The sequence below is a fragment of the Arachis duranensis genome, chromosome 5, assembly GCF_000817695.3.
Source record: "Arachis duranensis cultivar V14167 chromosome 5, aradu.V14167.gnm2.J7QH, whole genome shotgun sequence".
NCBI classification, from domain to species: Eukaryota; Viridiplantae; Streptophyta; class Magnoliopsida; order Fabales; family Fabaceae; genus Arachis; species Arachis duranensis.
The window spans coordinates 17,356,517-17,376,000 of record NC_029776.3 but is presented as its reverse complement, the minus strand read 5'-3'; the positions used below and the strand labels follow the sequence as shown (position 1 = coordinate 17,376,000).

Below are 19,484 nucleotides of genomic sequence, written 5' to 3'. Positions count from 1 at the left end.
TGATTGAGAACCGACAGATGATTAGCCATGCTGTGACAGAGCATAGGAACATTTTCACTGAGAGGATGGGAGGTAGCCATTGACAACGGTGAAACCCTACATACAGCTTGCCATGGAAGGAACCGTGCGTGTTTGATGAAGAAGACAGTAGGAAAGCAGAGATTCAGAAGATGGAGCATCTCCAAAACCTCAACCTATTCTCCATTACTGCAAAACAAGTAATCATTTCATGTTCTTTTGTCTTTCACAATCAATCCTGATAATTTCTGATATCCTGACTAAGATTTACAAGATAACCATAGCTTGCTTCAAGCCGACAATCTCCGTGGGATCGACCCTTGCTCACGCAAGGTATTACTTGGACGACCCAGTGCACTTGCTGGTTAGTTGTGCGGAGTTGCAAAAGTGTGATTGCAATTTCGTGCACCAGCCACCACAAGTAAAAAGGAGATATCCTAATAACACTCTAAAGCTTAACTAAGAATGCACATCAATCAATGAACCGAGAGATGTTTGTAACTTAAATATTCAGCCACCATGTTTCCTTAATTCTTGCAGTCATGTAAGTTCATGGGGATGATTTCAGAGGAAATTCCAAGTTGCTTTAAAAAAGATATATATCTAAGCTCATTTGTTAGATGAAACAGGCAGACGACACATCTAATGAGAATGTTTATTAAACATTATATAGATAGACACACCATGAGATAATGTGAATTATTACAACTAAATATATAGTTAATATTATTCGCATAAGTGTTTTATCTTGGTGTCAAAATTGTGCATCAACAATGAAACTGTATAATTAACAAGCCACAATAAGATGATGACTATATCAAGAATAGGTAAAGTACCATTAAAATTTATAGGCATAAAACTCCAGGTATATTACGTAATTCTGATGAGCGTAAAAACAAATTTCTTGCCCAGTCCCAAAATCTATTCAAGATTATTGAATGAGTATATTATACATTTCTTTAATTTGTAATTTCAATGTAAGATTCCAAACATGGGAGACAAAGGAAATATAACATTTCCCATTAAAAAAAGTGAAAAAAGCTCTTATAAATGCTAAGAAATCTCCTCTAACACTCTTCCATTCATTTCGATATACCATAAACTTTTGTTAACAAATTTATTTGACCCTATATATCATTGAGGAAGACAAAACAAAGAAGAAATTACCATCACAGCAATATGAACCTGATTCTGAAGTAGCGCCATATAGGGGAACTAATCGTAGTTATCATCATCAGAATCCTTCTTCTTAGGCTTGCGATATGTTTCCTCAACTTGCTTTGCCTTGTGCAAGGTAGTGTCAATTAGCTTGGTAATGTTAGGAATTTGATAATTTTGAGCCACATAAATGCCATAGACTGTCCCTGCTATGAATGAGAAGCAACTCCTGATTATACCCATCAGTACCAGCTCGAGCGATTTTCTGCTGTTTAAATATCCAATATCTGCAAGAATCACTGCCAGACATCACCATATCAGATACAATGTCCAAAAAAGACTCATTTTTGTTTTTCCAAAGTACATTTACACTAATAAAGCATACAATTTAATTCAGAAAAGAATTCTAACATCTTTACAAAAAAGTAAAGCCGTTGATTGCAACTCATGACACCATATGAATTTTACCTACACGCTTCAATATTAGAAGTTCAAATCCTGAAGTTACTTTCTTAGATTTTCACCTTATAATCACCTATTACCCCAAAATTTGATGATCATCTTTTCAAACCAAGGTAATAATATTTATTTTTTTAAAAAATAAAGTGCATTTAGGCAATGTTTATATTATATACACCAAATCACAAATACAATGTCCAGAATCTTAGCCCTGTGTAAAACAGAATACAGAAGAGATGCTCTTTGAATCCCTATCTTCCCAAATAACGCTTCCATTTGCATAAATTGAAATGATTTATCAAGCATGAAAAGTATGAAATTCGACTATACCAGAACATCTTTTTCTTTTCAACTTTCACTCAAACCCAAAAATAAGAAAAATTATACTGTACAATGACCGAAAAAACAAAACAAGGAACAAAGAAAAAACCGTACCGTAACTGAGGATATTGAGTTGATTTTTAAAACTTGAGCAAAATTCTGAAACCCTAAACGCGATGAAGGGAAGAAAGATAGTAACGGAAAACTTATGCACCGCCATGTGAATCCCAGAGTGAAAACTCTGATAGTCTGATTTGATTTTCAACTTGTTTCGAAACGCACCATTTTAATCGTGTAACGGTCAAAGGTCAAAATTATTTTTGCTTACGGCCCACGTTACTACTATACACGTGGCCAAGTTTGGTTCATGGTGTGCCTAGGGCTGCACATGAATCGGATAATATTCGCATATCTGCGGTAATTATCCGCATCCGATCTGAATTTTGCAGATATTATCTGATCCGCACTATCGATTGCGGATATGGCAGTGATATCCACGGATCCGATTCGCAAATTCGCATATCTACATATTTCATATAAATAGCATAGTTTAAGAAAGTAAACCCTAATGTGATATGAATTTTAGTCTGTTATTTTATGAATTTTATGATATCTTATTTTTAATTTTTTATATTGTACTTCAATTTAGAATAATTAAACTTAAATCTTGTATTATTATTTTGTTTTTGTTATTAAAGAGAACTTTTATTGATATTATTTTAGAAGTAAATAGGTTTAAACAGGTGAAAAATGAATTTTCTGGATTTTTTTTGTAAAAACAGCCAAATAAAATTTTAAAATAATTTTGCCAAGTAAGCGATATTGCTGACATGGCATTAATAGAAAGAAAAAGATGTTTTAAAAATAATGTGGTAAACTTATGTATCTACTTTTATATACTAAGAATAGATGAATACTTGAGCTTTTAGAAAAATTCTAATTGTCAACCGATTAAATAATAATCACAAAATTAACTAGACATCATAGCTTAACTTTAACCTTAAGAGACATTATTGGTTTACAATTCTTAAACCAAACTCAAAAATTAAAATATAGTGCTTGTTTGGGCGTCATTATTTTGATAAAAAATAAAAAAAGATTTTTTTTTTATTTTTTAACGTGTTTGGCAAATTTTTAGTAGTAAAAGTAAAAGCACTAGAAAAATAAAAAAAATCTTTTTTGAGAAGCTGTAATTTACATCTTTTTTTTCTTAAAAAAAATATTTTTCATGTAATAAATAAACAAAAAAGTACTTTTATATTGTTATACCCAAATGTAATTGATAAAAGATCTTTTTAAATGAGAAACCCAAACATAAAATTACTTTTACTTTTTTCCTAAGATCTTTTAAAAAAAGATAACTCAAAAAAAGATCTTTTCTTAAAAGCTCATCCAAACAAGCTCAAAATGTACAATTCTCAATCGAAATACCAACAAAAGAAAAAAGGTAAACAAATATACACCTACAATATTACAAAAGAGAAAACAAAATGAAACTACAAGCTAGATAAGAAATTAAGAATTAATGAACTACACCATCACCCAGCTTCACTCCACGATAATAATCCTTGCATTCAAATATATGTGGGAAAGAAGTAGCAAAATGTTCTTTGGGATTCTCATTACACTGATACTGAGGTGGAAAATGGTAACAAGACTCAGGTGACAAGTCCCTAAGACAAGGTGAAAAATGTGTTTCATTACTTACCAGCCCAGAGTAACCAAGGCTTCAAACCCCCAAAACCTTGAGCCACATACCCAAAAGTAGACAATAAAGAAGTCACCAACACATCACATAAACTTAGTAGATACATATCCACCAATGCCTTTATGTTGTGCACATTATCATTAAACTTTTGCTTTTCTTCATGACTTGGTTGATAAACTCTTATTACTTCTCCGGTAATAGTTGGTCCTTTAAGGTACATACTTCTCAAATTTTCACCATACTCTGGATACAAAGATGCCACAACAACAGCCTTTAAAGTATGGTTGTTTCTCCCCACATTTGAAGCCGTCGTGCCGGCCGAATTTCGCGTATCGACCTCCGGAAGTATCTTGTTACTTGTAACACAGCTTAAAAGCAAGTCCATAACTGCTTGTTGAGGCGTGAAAGTGGGTCTAAACACTCTTATCTACAAATATTTTATGAGCAATATGTAAATATTTTTATAGTCTTAACTAATGTCGTATTTGTTACTATTATAAATAATTGTGGAAATTCAGGTGCAGTCGACTTCATGTGAAATTGATGACTGAGAACCGTTAGATGATTTTACTAATTTGACTAAATTTTTATCTAACACCTCTCAACTATCAATTTCACGTGAAATTGACTGCACCTGAGTTTTCACCATAAATAATACATTGAATAGTAAAAAAAAAATATTTTACTCTTTTTTTATGCTTTTAGTAACAAAATTTTTTGAATCCGTCGCTACTTACTTGTAGTCCAATCCTCTCTTCTGCTTTCGCCAAGTATGCATCATAGAATTTACTAATTTGTCCCCACGCCTCGTTCGAAGGGTGGAAAAGGTACCGGCCGACGTGGTGGAAAACAGCATCCTTTTTCGGGAACATCTTGTTCATATCATGACTAAAAGATGGAGTCATGAACAAAGAAGGCACAAAGTACTGATCTGATTGAACAATCAAGACAGTAACTTTCTTGAGAGCTTTTTGATTATGATCACAATGAAAAAAGATTTCAGGATCTTCTTTTGTATGTTGTAGATTAATAAACAGAACAGAAGGCAATAACAATTGATCCAATGTCAAGTTTCTAGCTTTGTCCACCTTAGCTAACACTACACTTTGATATGTCTCAATATTCTCATGGTTCCAAAAGGGTGAATTCATAGGCAAAATCCAAGTTGACCCATGAAATGATTCACAGAATAGGCCATTCATATCTGCTTCAAATCTTACCAACAGAACTCTGTCTATGAGGACGGCGAAGAGGAAGGCGGCGGCGATGCTAATCATTCGATTTCCCAGTCCATTTGCAGGTGTCTATACAAGATATTTGCACTTTGCAGCATCAACATTATCATTGTGATGATGATGATGATGTGTTTTAGAACTTGGGGTTGTTATTTTTTGCATGGCTATTTTGTAAGCTCTAGAGTTTGGTCCACATCTTTTGTGAAATTCTTCATAGTTTCTGAGTTTAGATATCAAATATGGAGATGGCTTGTGATTAGAAGGTTTGCGGTATAAATGGGATTGATACCTGCTTAGGCATGTTGATTCATCAAATTCAGAAGCTAAAAGTCCATCAAGAAATTTGTCATGTGTGGTTGAATTTTTTGAATCATTTGTTGAAAGTTTTTGTGTATTATTTTTTGGCCCTGAAAAATTAGAGAACAATAATATCATCAATCCCGCTATCTCTACCAACTTCTGTCAACTCAATTCTTATTTATGATTGTGTTTAATGAAAGTGTCTAATAGAAATGTCTTTATAGATGTATTTTCTAGATGTGTCTCTTTATACATGTATTTAAAATATAATAATTAATTATTGTTGGTAATAAATTGGCAGATAGTATATTGGTTCCCTATACTTTTCCTAATACCATATATAAGTATAAGCAATATTTAGACATTATTTGTAACACTTCTTAAAAATGATTTATTATTAGAAGTAATAAATAAAATAATAAATTATGAGTTTTAATTTAAAATAAAGAATTAAAATTTGTTTAATTAATAACGAGTGTAATATTTTTTATTTAATAAAAAAAATTAAGAATGAGTCTTAATTTTTGAGATAAAAATATAAATATAGCAAAATAAAAATTATTTAATTGTAAAAATATAAATAGAGATAGAAAATTTTAATATTTTTGTCTTTTTCTTTATCTATTTGTTTTGTCTTGGAGATAAAATGCCATTACAACTCTATAAATTAGAGTTAAAAAAAAAAAAGAAGAGTTTATTCTAAAATTTATGTACAACTTAGTTTGGTACTTTAATTTTTATAATTAAGTTACTACTATTCCATTTACTTACTGTGAATATCAAATAAGAGCACTTATTATAAATCTTAAATCATAAATTATTTCTCGATTTTTAAATTTGTGCCTTATCTAATCTGTACTATAGTTTTAACAAAATTTTATATACTTCATAATCATACCTCATAAGAACACAATATATAATAATGAACGAAAACTTAAGGTTAATAAAAACGAAAAAACTTAAGTTGAAAAAAATAGGGAAAAAAAAAAGAAGAAGCATATAACTAACCTCCACCTGTTACTGTTTCTTGTGAAGCAGTGCAATTATTCTGAAATTTCCCTTGAGATACCTTAATTTAGCCATTAATTAAGTTTAGATTAGACTTTAGAATGAATTACAAGTTAAAAATAAAAAAAATACCATCAAAATTCCTAATTAATAATTTTAGAGAGTTTGATTTTGATTCACACACAACTTATTCAACCAATTTCATTTTTTAGATGATTATTTTTGCCACAAGTAGTTGTTTTTCTTAGGCCAATCCTCCAATATCTAAAATTTTATCCAAAAAAAAAATGATATCAGAAATATAGGTTGAAATTATTGGGTTAAAATTAAGTTTTTTTTTTATTATCTAAAACTCATATTTTTTTGTTTAGTTATTGTCTAATTTATTTTAGACCTACTATTAAGTTGCTCTGGTAAATATTAACCCATAAAACAAAATACATAAATATTTAGGAAATAATAGACACCAAAATAAAATATCCTAAATTTTAAAAGAATTTGACAAAAATTACAAAGAACTAATAAATAAATAAATAAATTTGCTAGAAATTTAAAACTTATTTAAACTAAAATCATATATAAAAAATAACAAGGACATTACAACTTTACAATGTTGCTTACCTCAAAAGTATTATTCTTTTCTTCTCCTCCTCCTCCTAAGTTCTCATGTGTCATATTTTGGACTATTCTTCTTTCTTCCAATTCCATGCTATTATTATTATTATTATTCTGATATTTTCCTCCTAATAATACCTTTTGAAACCCCTCAAAAGGAAGAAAATGAGTAAATTACCAATTATGCCCCCGAAATTGTAAAACGCTAACATTAATAACCCTAATATTTGTTAACGACAATTATACCCCTGAAAAGTCTAAAAACGCTACAAATATGCCCAACCGTGAAGTGAGGCCTTCTCCGTTAAACGGAACATAGTGATGTGGCAAACGGGAATCCAACGTGGCATTCTCATTAGGCCTTCCGTCCCGTTTCAGGTTTCCCCCTAATTCGTGAAACCCTAATTGTGCAATTCATAGTAAATGACCAGGCTAACCTTGAGTGAAACAATCCATTTAACTATGATCATTTTGGATGCGGGAAACTGAAGAGTTTCTTAGTGTTGGTCTATGTATCTCTTCGTCTCGTGTGTCTCTGCATTCGCGTGTCGAAGTTGTTAACATCACTTGCAATCTGACGTTTGGCATTGATACTAGGTGAAGAAATCTCCATTGAACAACGAAGGTTTCGGTAAGCATTCATTGTTTTCGTTCTTGTTATCAGTTCGTTGGGGTTTGCATGTTGTTGGTGATGAAGTGAAACTTTTTTCTGATGGTTGTCTTCATGTGTTGATTTATCTGATTGTTACTTCTTTGATGTTTTTTGTTAGATGGCAAGTCCTATCACGTTTGTATATCACCATCGGGGTTGGTTAGAGAAGGATGCTGATGGTGTGGTGAGGTATAACGAAGGTTTAGTGAGTGTCATCGACAGGGTGCATGTTGATACATGTAATTTGTTCCTTGTTGAGGGTTTGTTTCTGGATTTAGGGTATACTAGGTACAATGAAGTGTATTGGTTGGAGCCGGGGATGGATTTAGCTAATGGGCTACGAGTTCTGAGAAGGGATGACGATGTGGTTAAGTTGTGTGTTGCTGCACTGAAGAATAAAAACAGGGTCCACTTATATTTTGAGCATCCTGTTGACGCCGATCCAGAGTTAGTTGATGTAGTTGAGGGACCTCCTTCAAAAGACCAGCAAAATCATGACCAGGATCTCCCACAGAATGATGAACATGGAGGACCAGATGATATAGTAGTGGATGGAGCTATCTCAGAAATTCAGGCCACTCATCAAGATGATCCCACACAGTACGAGGAGCAACAGCAACAGGAGGGTGAATCAATGTTGAGTAATGGAGGGAATGATCAATCGGAGAAAGGTGACGTAGGTACTGATAACGTACCCATTGAAACTGAGGCTGCAACTGTTGAAAATGAGGCACCCAATTTAGGAAGTAACCATGAGACACAAGCTGAACCAGAAGAGGGACAATCTCAGCGTCAGGAAGCTGAAGGCCGGGGAAGAAAGCGCAGGAAGAAACATGGAAGGCCCCAACCGTCTGGTAGAGCGCAACCTGATGCACAGGACAATGGTGACGAACTGCCAGGTTAGAAAATGTGTTGTATATGTTTGTAGCTTAAAACATGCAAATATTCATAATTGTATTGTTAATTAATTGTATAGCATAGGGTGAAAATTGCTTACTGCTGAAATTCTAATTTGATTGCCAAAAGTTGTTTGTTAGATACTTACCTAATCATATGAATGCATCACAAGGTCGTAGGCATCATCCAAGACCTCCTCCATCAGGTCAGAAGATCCTACCACCCAGGGAGGAGAATCAGGCTCCAAGGGTGGTTGTTCCTAACCAAAATGACCCTGATGGTGGGCCAACTGAATATCAGTACCAGTCTGAGGAGTTGCAGACCCCGCCTGGTTCTGATTCTGAGGATGAAAATCCAGTATTCCCGCAGTACAATCCTGATACAAAGTTTGGCAAAATTAGACTGGAGTTAGGTATGGAATTTGGGACGATGCAACAGTTTAAGGATGCAGTCCGGAAATATAGTATTCAAATGGGAAGAGAGGCATTTTTTCTGAAGGTTGAACCACACAGGTGCAGGGTCATCTGTTACAATGAAACGTGTCCATGGGAGGTTTACTGTGCAAGGAGAAACCAGCCACCTAGTTACCAAATAAAAACACTTGTTGATGAGCATACATGCCCTAGGAGTAATAGAAGTAGGTCAGTCACTTGTAAATGGGTTTCGGAAGAGTTGATAGGTAAGATTAGGATCTGTCCCAATTTGTCCCAGAAAGAGGCTAGAGATATGTTCAAGGTGGAGTTCGATATATGTGTTGGAGAGAGGATGATGTTTAGGGCAATGGAAAAGGCTAAGGATGTCATTGAGGGCACAGAGAGGGAACAGTATCTGAAGTTGAGGACTTATCTGAATGAGCTCCGTAAGGCCAACCCAGGATCCAGTTGCCATATGGGTACAACTCCACAACCGGAAGGTTTGCCTAAGTTTAGAAGTCTTTACATCTGTCTCGATGCCTGCAAAAGGGGATTCAAGCAAGGTTGTAGGCCTTTCATATGTCTTGATGGAGCATTTTTGAAGGGTTACTTTGGAGGACAGCTGCTGACTGCCGTTACTCAAGATGCCAACAATCATCTATTCCCAGTTGCATATGGAGTAGTTGATGCAGAGACAAAAAAAATTGGAAAGAATTCCTTGAATATTTGTTGGCAGATATAGGGGACCATCAGCAATTTGGTTGGCACTTCATGTCAGATAAGCAGAAGGTTAGTTTTCAATCTGTGTATTCAATTACTTTATTCAACTAATTACTCAAGCTATTGTATATAGTGTCTAACTTACTTAATGACAGGGCCTAATTCCTGCTCTGCAAGAAGTTATGCCAGGGGTTAATCACAGGTTTTGTACTATGCATATGTGGAGGAATTTCCAGAAGCGTTGGAAAGATCTGGAACTTAAACAATTGTTGTTTCAATGTGCAAGGGCGTTGACTGATCAGGAATTTGCTGAAGGTATGGCTGCAATCAAAAGGATTAATACAGCAGCCTGGGAATACTTGTCTGCATATGAGCAAGGAACATGGTCAAGGTCAAGATTCTCTACCTGGGCAAAGGTAGATAACATAACAAATAATAATGCAGAATCACTTAATGCAACAATGGTGGGTTTAAGAGGCAAGAGCATAATTACCATGCTGGAGGATATCAGATATTACCTGATGAAAACTATGGCATTCCACAAAGATGCATTGATGGCTTACACGGGCAAGCTGGCTCCTATCCAGACGAGCAGGTTGGAGAAAGAAAAGAAGGAAGGAAATTACTGGGAAGCTCAGTGGGTGGGAGATGATGATCACAATGTGTTTGAGGTAAGAAGGCATGGTCGCACACTTCGGGTCAACACTCAAGAGAGGACTTGCACCTGTAGAAAGTGGCAACTGACAGGCCTGCCGTGCTGTCATGGAGTTGCTGCAATTCAAAGAAAAAATCAAAGGCCAGAAGATTATGCCCACCATTGGCTGACTATGGAGGCATATAACAGAACTTACCAATTTCATATCAACACAGTCCCTAGTCAAGAGTATTGGGCTGATACAGAGGGACTGCCATGTCTCCCTCCACCTTATAAGAGGCCAATAGGAAGACCTACAAAAAAAAGAGCTCGACATGAATCAGAGAGGCAGAGTGGTAGCCAGTACAAACTTAAGAGGAGTTATGGCAAAACAAGTTGTAAACTTTGCAAAAAGGTAAAAAATAATCTAACTTGCTGTTGAGTATTGTCATATATTGATTGTTGGAATGATGTTGTATTTGTAGGTTGGGCACAACTCAAGAACCTGTCCTGATAAGAAGTCGCATGTGGCATCTGAGGAAGATGCAAACGCACAGCAAGCACCTCAAGATGGTCAGGCAGATGGAGGACATGTTCAGCCACCAACTCAACAAAATTTGCCACATATGGATTTAGAGGACATGTCTGACTCCGAGCAAGAGAGGTTTTGGGAGGAGACCATGGATGCAGTTGAACAAGAGCTCACACAAGGCCATCCACATTCTGAAGCTGATGAAGAGGTATTACATGTATGAATCAATATTGAGGCAGTAACTTGAGAAGTTATACTTAGAGTTATTTTTTTTTGTAGGTCAATATCAACCTATTTGGTTCAACAAGTCAGTCTGCTGGAAGGAGAGCTCCTAGGACCAACCCTGGGAGGAGAGCAACCAGATCTAGCAAAGGTCCTGCATCAACTCCTAAAACTCCCTCCAATACTGCTGCTGCCGCTGCTGCTTCTTCTAGCAGGGAAGGAATCAGGGTAAAGATGCCTATTATGAGGCCCCCATCAGCTCCATGTCCAGCAGCCACTCCAAGGCCCACAGCTCCAAGTCCAGCATCCACAACAAGGCCCACAGCTCCAAGTCCAACAGCCACTCCAAGGCCCAACCCACCATTTAGGCCCCCACAAATACGGCCCGTTGGACCTACTTCAACTGCTGTCCCTGGTTTAGGAGTTGCAGAAACCACAAGGACTCCTGTGGTGTCAAATGAAACCATGAATGGAGCTAGTAAAGCAACAACTTCTAGGTTCTCTAAGTTCATGCCAAATCAGTCTGGTTGAAAGGGACTTCGATCTGTGATTAGTTCTTCTTTTGAGTTATAAGTTAAAGATTAGTTGTTACACTGTTTCTACTTTTTGAGTTATATGTTGATCTTAGCATTCATGGCAATTGGCCTTTGCTGCACAATTTAAGTCTTTTGGTGTCTGAAATTAAGACTAATTACCGAGTATTCAGTATTTTGGTTGGAACAATATGTTTCAAGGCTAAATGTTATCCAGATCAAACTTTTTGGTTGGAACAATGTGTTAATGCTAAATGTTATGCAGATGAAATATTTTGGTACTATTCGTGTTCCTTTGGCAGTGTTTCATTTCTTAAACCCATCTCAAATTAGTTAGGGTATCTGAGTTGCCCTTTTTTACTTATTTGTATTCACTCCATTCATGTTATTGTCAGTATTCAACTGAGTGTAACACACAGCTCTAATTCATTAACAAGCAACAACAATAGCTACAACAATGTCAACATAAATTCCACAAAACAGTAACACATAACATCCATTGTTTGTCCTGCATGCATCCCTTCTCCTACCTAACCAAACAAATCACACTCAAAATCAAACTCAGAACAACTCCACACAGAATGATGCATAAAAACAATTCAACTCTCTTCATGTGTGCCCTCATCATCTTCCCATCTCTGTGTATGGTCTCTGTCTCAAGACTGGTAAATCTCCCTTTCAAGACTCCACATTCATTGCATACTTGTGTTCCATTCTTCGAGATTTCCTCCAGCCCCACTGATTCCTCGTTGGTTTCGTCCATCCACTGAAAATAACGACACCCAGTGTTCTTCGTCTGCCCAGCACAGAAGCCATTCATCAAACTCAACTCTCAATAGGGAATGGGGACAGATTCAGCCGAAAATTCATACATACCTTCCACAGAGGACATCTGAAGAACCATCTCCCTGGATTTCTCCTCGTCTTCGACTTCAACGCCACCACTTGAAGACGGCAGAAGCATGTCCCGTCATATGGCTTGCTCCCCTGTTCGTCGAGCCCTTCAGAGTTACTATTTTTCACTGACTGTGTCCTTCGATTGTTATGGGACATGCCTCTGCTTCCACCATGCATGATAGTAATTAGGGTTTATGTTTGTAATGAATTGGGGAAAACATTCTCTCAGATTCCGTATAAAGGAGGAACGACACACAACGCCATATGAGAATGCCACGTTGGATTCCCGTTTGCCACATCACCATGTTCCGTTTAACGGAGAAGGCCTCACTTCACGGTTGGGCATATTTGTAGCGTTTTTAGACTTTTCAGGGATATAATTGTCGTTAACAAATATTAGGATTATTAATGTCAGCGTTTTACAATTTCGGGAGCATAATTGGTAATTTACTATTTGAGATTTTGCACATTGAGGTAATTGTGATGAAAACCAAAGGAATAGCTATGAAAAGCACAAGTAGAAGCTTTGAAACTTTTTTGTTACTCAACCCCATGTTGTCAACTGCATCATCAAGTATTTCCATGGCCCTTAAATTAGATATTTACTGCCAAAAATAATAATCAATCAAAATATGAGAACAATAAGAATATATATTTTATTTAGTATTATTATTCTATTTGTAATTAAAAAAATCATATAAAATCATTACATTTAGCATGGTTTATTTGTTAGATATATGATCATGATTATGTCATTATTCAATAATAAATTAAATAATCTTACCATTTTTATTTTTATTATTATTATTATTATCATCATCATCATCCAATAAACAGAACATCATAGAATTAATCTAGACTCTTGAAGCTTTAATCTGAGTATATCATTTCAATTCTGAATTATGTAAGGAATTTATTCAAAAAATAAACAAAGGGTATATAACTATATATCATGAATTATGCTATATCAACATGATTATGATTATTCAAAACTTAGGAATTTATCTACAGGATATTTATAAAGCTAAGTGAAACACATATGTTATATGATTCTAACTCATAAGTGTGCTTCTCAATAAGAGGATCCATCAAAAAAACATTTACAGAACAGAAGAATAAACAATAAAGAGATGGGAAAAAAGTCAACTCCTCAAACCAGATTAGTCCTAGTGATCGTAATTAAAAAAAAAAAAGAAAAATACCTTGTGGGAGAAAATATTCAGGGGTTCTGTATAGAGGCACCACAAAGACAGTATTTTTTTGGGGGTATAATCAGAGACAACCTTGTTAAAATACATAAGTTTCTAGATTCAACTTTTTCTCTTTGTTTTTTCCCCTTTGAATAGGCTTAGCATAATTTGAGGCTAAGCAATTCAAATTGTGTGTTTTAAGAAGGTATCAATTACTTTCTTGAAATGTTCATTGAGAATCATATCCTCACTAAAAAAGCCAAGGCTATTAAGTATATCATATTATCAATACATTTAATCTAATTGATATCTATAGTGTGAAAGGAGTACAAATATATTGATATTTATTTTATAATAAACAGAGGACTAATAATGTCTTAAAAAAAAAGAAAGTCACATATTTATTTATGAAAGATCGTCACAAAGATAATCAACCATTTTGGAGTGAAACTCTACCTGTTTTGGTAGGATTTATGATAAATAAAAAATCGCTAATAAAAGTTATATGAAAACTCAAAAAATAACGAAGATTTCGTTAATAAGGAAATACACACCATTGTAAATAACGAAATGCATGCACAACCCTATTTCATTTCGCATCATCTATTGACGAAAAGACATACATGTCTATCATTTATTATCGCGGAGGACTTAATTAATATTTAAAAAAAATTAATTAGTCCAAAGTTAAATTTTTTGAGAATATAATTGTTATTTTACTCCAAGAAAAATATAATAGGAATATAGGATTATGTGAGAATGAATACAAAAGATCCGACCATCAATCAACACAATAAAAAAAAGGAGATTTCCAATGATAAGAAAATAACAAAAATATTACATTCAGAAAAAGGATAAGGTTCTAGTGGCTATAAATTTTTCAACGTGTTTTTTGGCCTCATCGGAAATTTTTGGTGGTGATAGGATCTTTCCTAATTTGCGAGATCCTTGATAGTTATACATTCTTTTTAATTTCATAATATATTTTTAATTTCAACATGAATATATGTGATACATTGATAACAAACAAATAATAGTAACTGATTATGAAAAATATACCTTTTTTCATATAAAATTATGAGCAATATACTATACATTTTGAAGTCTCTACATCTAAGGAGATCTTTTCTACTAGTAAGTTATTATATAAAAGTCAGGATCGGATATGGTTTTAATTTCTGTAGGATTATATACATATTTTCTTTAAATAATAATATGTGTAGATTTTTATAATTCCGAATAAAGTTGTATGCAATTTAGTCCATCAACTTGTATGCAATCTTCAATTTAGTCTCTGAAGTTTCAATTACCTCTATTTAATCCTTAAACTTTGCGAATGTGACTCACATTAGTCTATAAGCTAATTTTCGACACAAAAACGTTAACAGAACACTGATGTGGATAGCCAAATATCACATTGATTCTGTAAAACGACGTCATTTTTGTTTTGACACCCCAATAGTCTAAAAAAAACATCGTAAGTAGTATTTATTGAAACTTTTTTTCTTAAAATAAGTGTTTCAACGCCGTTTTTGGACTATTTAAGTGCCAAAACCAAAACGATGCTGTTTTACAAGTTCAAGCATGACATTTGGTTGTCCATGTCAGAGTTTCATTAACGTTTTTGCCCCAGAAATTGTCCCGGGCTAACGTGAGTCACGTTTATAAAATTTAAGGACTAAAGAAAGACAATTGTGATATCATAAGTAAAATAGCAAGAAGACTTGAGTGATATCTGAAAAATAAATATAGTATAGCACGTGTGAAGGTTGTGATGGCATGCATGCATGGCGGGGACAATAACCTTAACTACCATAACGGTCTAAACTACCTAAATCTACTCCAAAAACCAAACCAAACCAAACCACCTTAATTCCAATTCCTTTATCATCACAAACAAAAACATTCTTTTCTTTATTCATCAATCTGCATCTTATGTCATTTTTCTCTTGATTCTTCAAATCAAAGCCTTAAAAATTCTCATCAGTAAGTCTTCCTCTATTTTTTTAACCTTCCTAATTTAATGTTGTTTCAATTGTGCATTTCAACATTGTATTTACATGATTATGTATACATCTCCTTTAATATGAACATGGAAATTAGGGATCTTTGAAGGGAAAAAATAAAATAAAATTAAACAAATCATTCTTAGAAATTAGCATTATGATTATCAAATCAATAAGAACACAACCCAATGAACATTAGATAGGTTTCTAGCCTTGGATGAATAAGCAATTACATTATTTCCTAAGGATCATTTGTCACCTTTTTTTTTCATAATTAGTTTTCTTTGAATTAAATAAAAAAAATTTCCAACATGTTTGGCTTCCTTTTTTTTTTTCTCTTTCTCTCTGCATTGCAGGAAATGGGATACTAAACTATCTGGTATAATAACAAGACAGTAAACTGCTAGGAAGATCACCAATTCCTGGCGAGGTATCTATGTAATTTCCTCAAAATGTTTGACACTGGTTACAAGTCACAGTATATTGGAGGCCAGAGGGAGAAGTTTGTAAGGTACACAAATTCTTATACACAATAAAGACACAATTGCTTCAAATGTTCACAAGTGTTACTTACATACATAAAAGTTTCATGATTATCATGGTTATGAAACAAGGTAAGTATTAAGAGTAGGCTACCATTTTGGTCCTAAAAAAAGTGATACAAAATAGTCTCTTAGATTGCGTTTGATTTTGAGTACAGGACATTAAGAACAAGACACAAAAATTAGTGTTCTTATATTTTGTTTGGTGATAAACTAGAATAAATTTATGAAAGTTTAATTTACTTTATTTTTTCCGTACAAAAAATTTTGGAAGAAAAATATAATTATCAAAATTTGATAGAAATAATGAAAGAAAAAATAAAAAATAAATTGTGTCTCTTGTTAGTATCTTTATGTCATTGTGACGAATTCACTCAAAGGCCAATAATGAAGCTAACATAGAGTGTATAATGCAGGTTGGATGATCTTGATTCTAACATGTCATTCTCAGGCAGACCGAGTTTGATGGATAGGCTAAGATCGATCTTCCATGTTGGCAGCCGCGCAAGGAAGAATCCTTCACAATCCTTTAGGCTAGGAGTGAAGAAAGGATCAGCAGGACTCAGAACATTTGGAAGGTCACTGAAAACTGGTGTAACTACTTGGGCAGTGTTCCCTGAAGATCTCAAAGTTTCAGAGAAGAAAGTGTTTGATCCTCAAGACAAGCACCTTCTCCATTGGAACAAGTTCTTTGAGATCCTCTGCATTTTTTCAGTAGCTGTTGACCCTTTCTTCTTCTATCTCCCTTACTTCAACGTCAAGTCATTCTGCCTCGCCATAGATAGCACACTGGCGAATTTTACAGCAGCACTGAGGACTGTATTGGATTTTATCTATCTCCTGCGCATAAGCTTTCAGTTCCGAACTGCTTATATCGCGCCTTCATCTCGTGTGTTTGGAAGAGGTGAACTTGTCATAGATCCTGCAAAGATTGCCAGTAGATATTTACAGCGATATTTCATTATCGACTTCATGTCTGTGTTTCCTATGCCACAGGTTTGAAAACCATGCCTTTTGAATTGTCAAGGGCTACTGAACAAAACTTCTAACTTCAATACAAGTTGATGATGATTTTAGTTATATTTGAAAATTGCTTTGTCAATATGGTTCATTTTCTACATGTTTCTAATGCAGATTATAGTGTGGAAATATCTATACAAAACAAGACATTCAGAGGTATTGAGTACAAAAACGGCACTGTTGAGAACTGTGATCCTGCAATATTTTCCAAGATTTCTAAGGTTTCTTCCATTAGCATCGGAAGTTAAAAAGACAGCTGGTGTTTTTGCAGAAAATGCACTGCTTGGAGCCATTTACTATTTGATTTGGTTTATGCTAGCTAGTCATGTAAGTGCATGTTGCATGATTGAACCTTCTTTCTTTAGGGTCCTCATTTGATCATCATATGTACTTTTAATTAATTAGAGATGTCTTGTTTATAGCAAGAATCACCAAAAGTATCACCACTAATCTCTACTAGCCTGCTAAATCAAGAATTTGTCACCATATAGAGGACAAAGTCGTCCACCAAGATTTGAAAATGATGAATTCATCTCTCACCATTCAAAAAATGGTGACGAATTAGTCCTTTCATACTAATTCCATCCATAAATCCAAGGATTCAACTCAAAAGTGCAACATTTCAACTGTTTATGAGAAAAAAAAGGTTTAGGATTTTATAAACTAAGAACATAGGCATAATGATTGATACATCGTAGACTGACAGTGTAAAAAGTTTTACTAAGAACATTCTTCTACTTTGTTCCAGATAACTGGCTCCGTTTGGTACTTACTTGCCATAGAACGCAATGACACATGTTGGAACAATGTTTGTCTTGAAGATAATAGATGTAACAGTCATTTCTTGTACTGTGGAAGTACCAATAAGCACATCCCAGGGTTTGATGCTTGGAAAAATGTCAGTGAGGATGTTCTTGTAAAGAAGTGCTTTGTTGATGGTGAGTTCAATTATGGAATCTTTGCTCAAGCAATCAAGAGTGGTATTGTTGCTTCTGTTGAAGTCTTTCCTAAGTTCTGTTACTGTTTATGGTGGGGCCTTCAAAATCTGAGGTAAATTGTTGCACTGCCTACACTATATAACTAGCAAAAGCAGTAGGCAATGACGAATTCAGAAAATTTAGATAGTATATATATGCGCCATCTTGGCACAAATTGTCCTGCATTAGTGGCTAACTCCGTGGTTTGAACCTATGATCTTGTTATCTTAGTGTAAGGTCAAATGTAATAAATAATGGTGGATAAATATGCACTTACAATTGTATTATCTTAAAGATTTTCCAAATCTCAGTAGGGACTCCCCTGTAAAGTTAAAATAAGTAACCTAAGGGATATCCATATAGGCATACAAATCAAGGGAATGTCATATGTAATATAATTTAACATTGGAGAAAACCATTGCAATTTAAATATGCATTGGCAAATTTTTAACAAGCTTGAGCTTCCTTCTGTTTTGAGTTTGACAGTACAATTGGCCAAGGGCTTTCAACCAGCACCTACAGTAAAGAGGTGTGGTTTTCCATAGCAATAGCTGTTATGGGGCTCATCCTTTTCGCACTTCTGATTGGAAACATGCAGGTGAACAACACAGCAAGCACTATTGATATTCAATTTATTAAGGATGCTTATTGCTATGCAAATTTGTGAGACATAAAACTAGTTTTCCTTGGAAAAGATACATGGCTTAAGTTTGATCTACTCCTTTGTTTGACTTGATAAGTCAAGACATTTGTATTACGTCATGAAAATTCGACAAAGTTTTATGTTAGTTGTCAAAGGCCTAGCACAACCCTCCTCTTTTATCCGAGCTTGGGATTGGGACCGGCTATGTAACATAGGCAGAGTTGGGTTTAGTAACTGTTACATGGTCTCTACAAACTTCGGTATTAGTTTCAAGTTTTTTATATGATTTAAGATTCTATGTATATTTGGTATCCAATTCAAAATTGGAGGAATTTCAATTCCATGCACTTTTTTTGTTCCCTAGAAAATAGTTCACTACAGTTTTCATCATAACCACCCTTGGACTCAGGTACTTCATCTGTGTGCATTCATATCATTCACAATTACCACAAACCTCATTCTATGTTTCTCTTCCATGTGAAATGACCGGAGCTGCAGTTTGTGTTTATTTGCTCAACTTAAACTGTCAGCAGATGATCTTTTGAAATGTTCAATAGATGAATCAAAACATCTTTATGCTTTAGGACACTAAAACATTTCATGTTCATGTCATAAAATCAAACGTACTTCAAAAAATTTACATGGCAAGTTCTAATCTTTGTGTCATTGTGGAAATGAACAGACATACCTTGACTCAATGTCGGTTCATCTTGACGAAATGAGGATCCAAAGACGTGATTCTGAGCTATGGATGCATCATCGCTCGCTTCCTCCAGAACTAAGG

General features: G+C 34.5%; 3 protein-coding genes and 1 pseudogene across 3 annotated transcripts in view; 1 reads left to right on the top strand and 3 right to left on the bottom strand.

Moving 5' to 3' along the window:
* Positions 1 to 1,223: 1,223 nt before the first annotated feature.
* LOC107488465 (uncharacterized) lies at positions 1,224 to 6,228 on the bottom strand. The gene is made up of 2 exons (XM_016109214.3): positions 6,208 to 6,228; positions 1,224 to 1,475 (listed from the first exon to the last, which is right to left on the bottom strand). Exon 2 carries the CDS (start codon positions 1,417 to 1,419, stop codon positions 1,234 to 1,236), a length of 186 nt encoding a protein of 61 aa, XP_015964700.2. The 5' UTR covers positions 1,420 to 1,475; positions 6,208 to 6,228; the 3' UTR covers positions 1,224 to 1,233.
* LOC127739633 (probable fucosyltransferase 8) lies at positions 3,479 to 6,915 on the bottom strand (annotated as a pseudogene).
* A 5,023-nt stretch (positions 6,916 to 11,938) lies between these two features.
* Positions 11,939 to 13,724, bottom strand: LOC110280989 (uncharacterized). The gene is made up of 3 exons (XM_021142342.2): positions 13,525 to 13,724; positions 12,302 to 12,927; positions 11,939 to 12,221 (listed from the first exon to the last, which is right to left on the bottom strand). Exons 2-3 carry the CDS (start codon positions 12,497 to 12,499, stop codon positions 11,952 to 11,954), a joined length of 468 nt encoding a protein of 155 aa, XP_020998001.1. The 5' UTR covers positions 12,500 to 12,927; positions 13,525 to 13,724; the 3' UTR covers positions 11,939 to 11,951.
* A 2,699-nt stretch (positions 13,725 to 16,423) lies between these two features.
* LOC107488463 (putative cyclic nucleotide-gated ion channel 8) overlaps positions 16,424 to 19,484 on the top strand; it is a 4,350-nt gene continuing 1,289 nt past the window's right edge. Inside the window, exons 1-5 of the mRNA XM_016109212.3 lie at positions 16,424 to 17,056; positions 17,195 to 17,407; positions 17,829 to 18,130; positions 18,544 to 18,655; positions 19,383 to 19,484. The exon at positions 19,383 to 19,484 is cut by the window's right edge and continues 159 nt beyond it. Coding sequence (XP_015964698.3) covers positions 16,499 to 17,056; positions 17,195 to 17,407; positions 17,829 to 18,130; positions 18,544 to 18,655; positions 19,383 to 19,484 — 1,287 coding nt within the window. The 5' untranslated portion in view covers positions 16,424 to 16,498. The remainder of the gene's footprint in view (positions 17,057 to 17,194; positions 17,408 to 17,828; positions 18,131 to 18,543; positions 18,656 to 19,382) is intronic.

Excerpts from the sequence above, each read along its gene's own strand:
- LOC107488465 (XM_016109214.3), bottom strand. The coding sequence starts at position 1,419 with ATGGGTATAATCAGGAGTTGCTTCTCATTCATAGCAGGGACAGTCTAT.
- LOC110280989 (XM_021142342.2), bottom strand. The coding sequence starts at position 12,499 with ATGCATGGTGGAAGCAGAGGCATGTCCCATAACAATCGAAGGACACAG. Across the intron at positions 12,222-12,301 it reads TCAGATGTCCTCTGTGGAAG|ACGAAGAACACTGGGTGTCG; the intron begins GTATGTATGAAT and ends TGTGCTGGGCAG.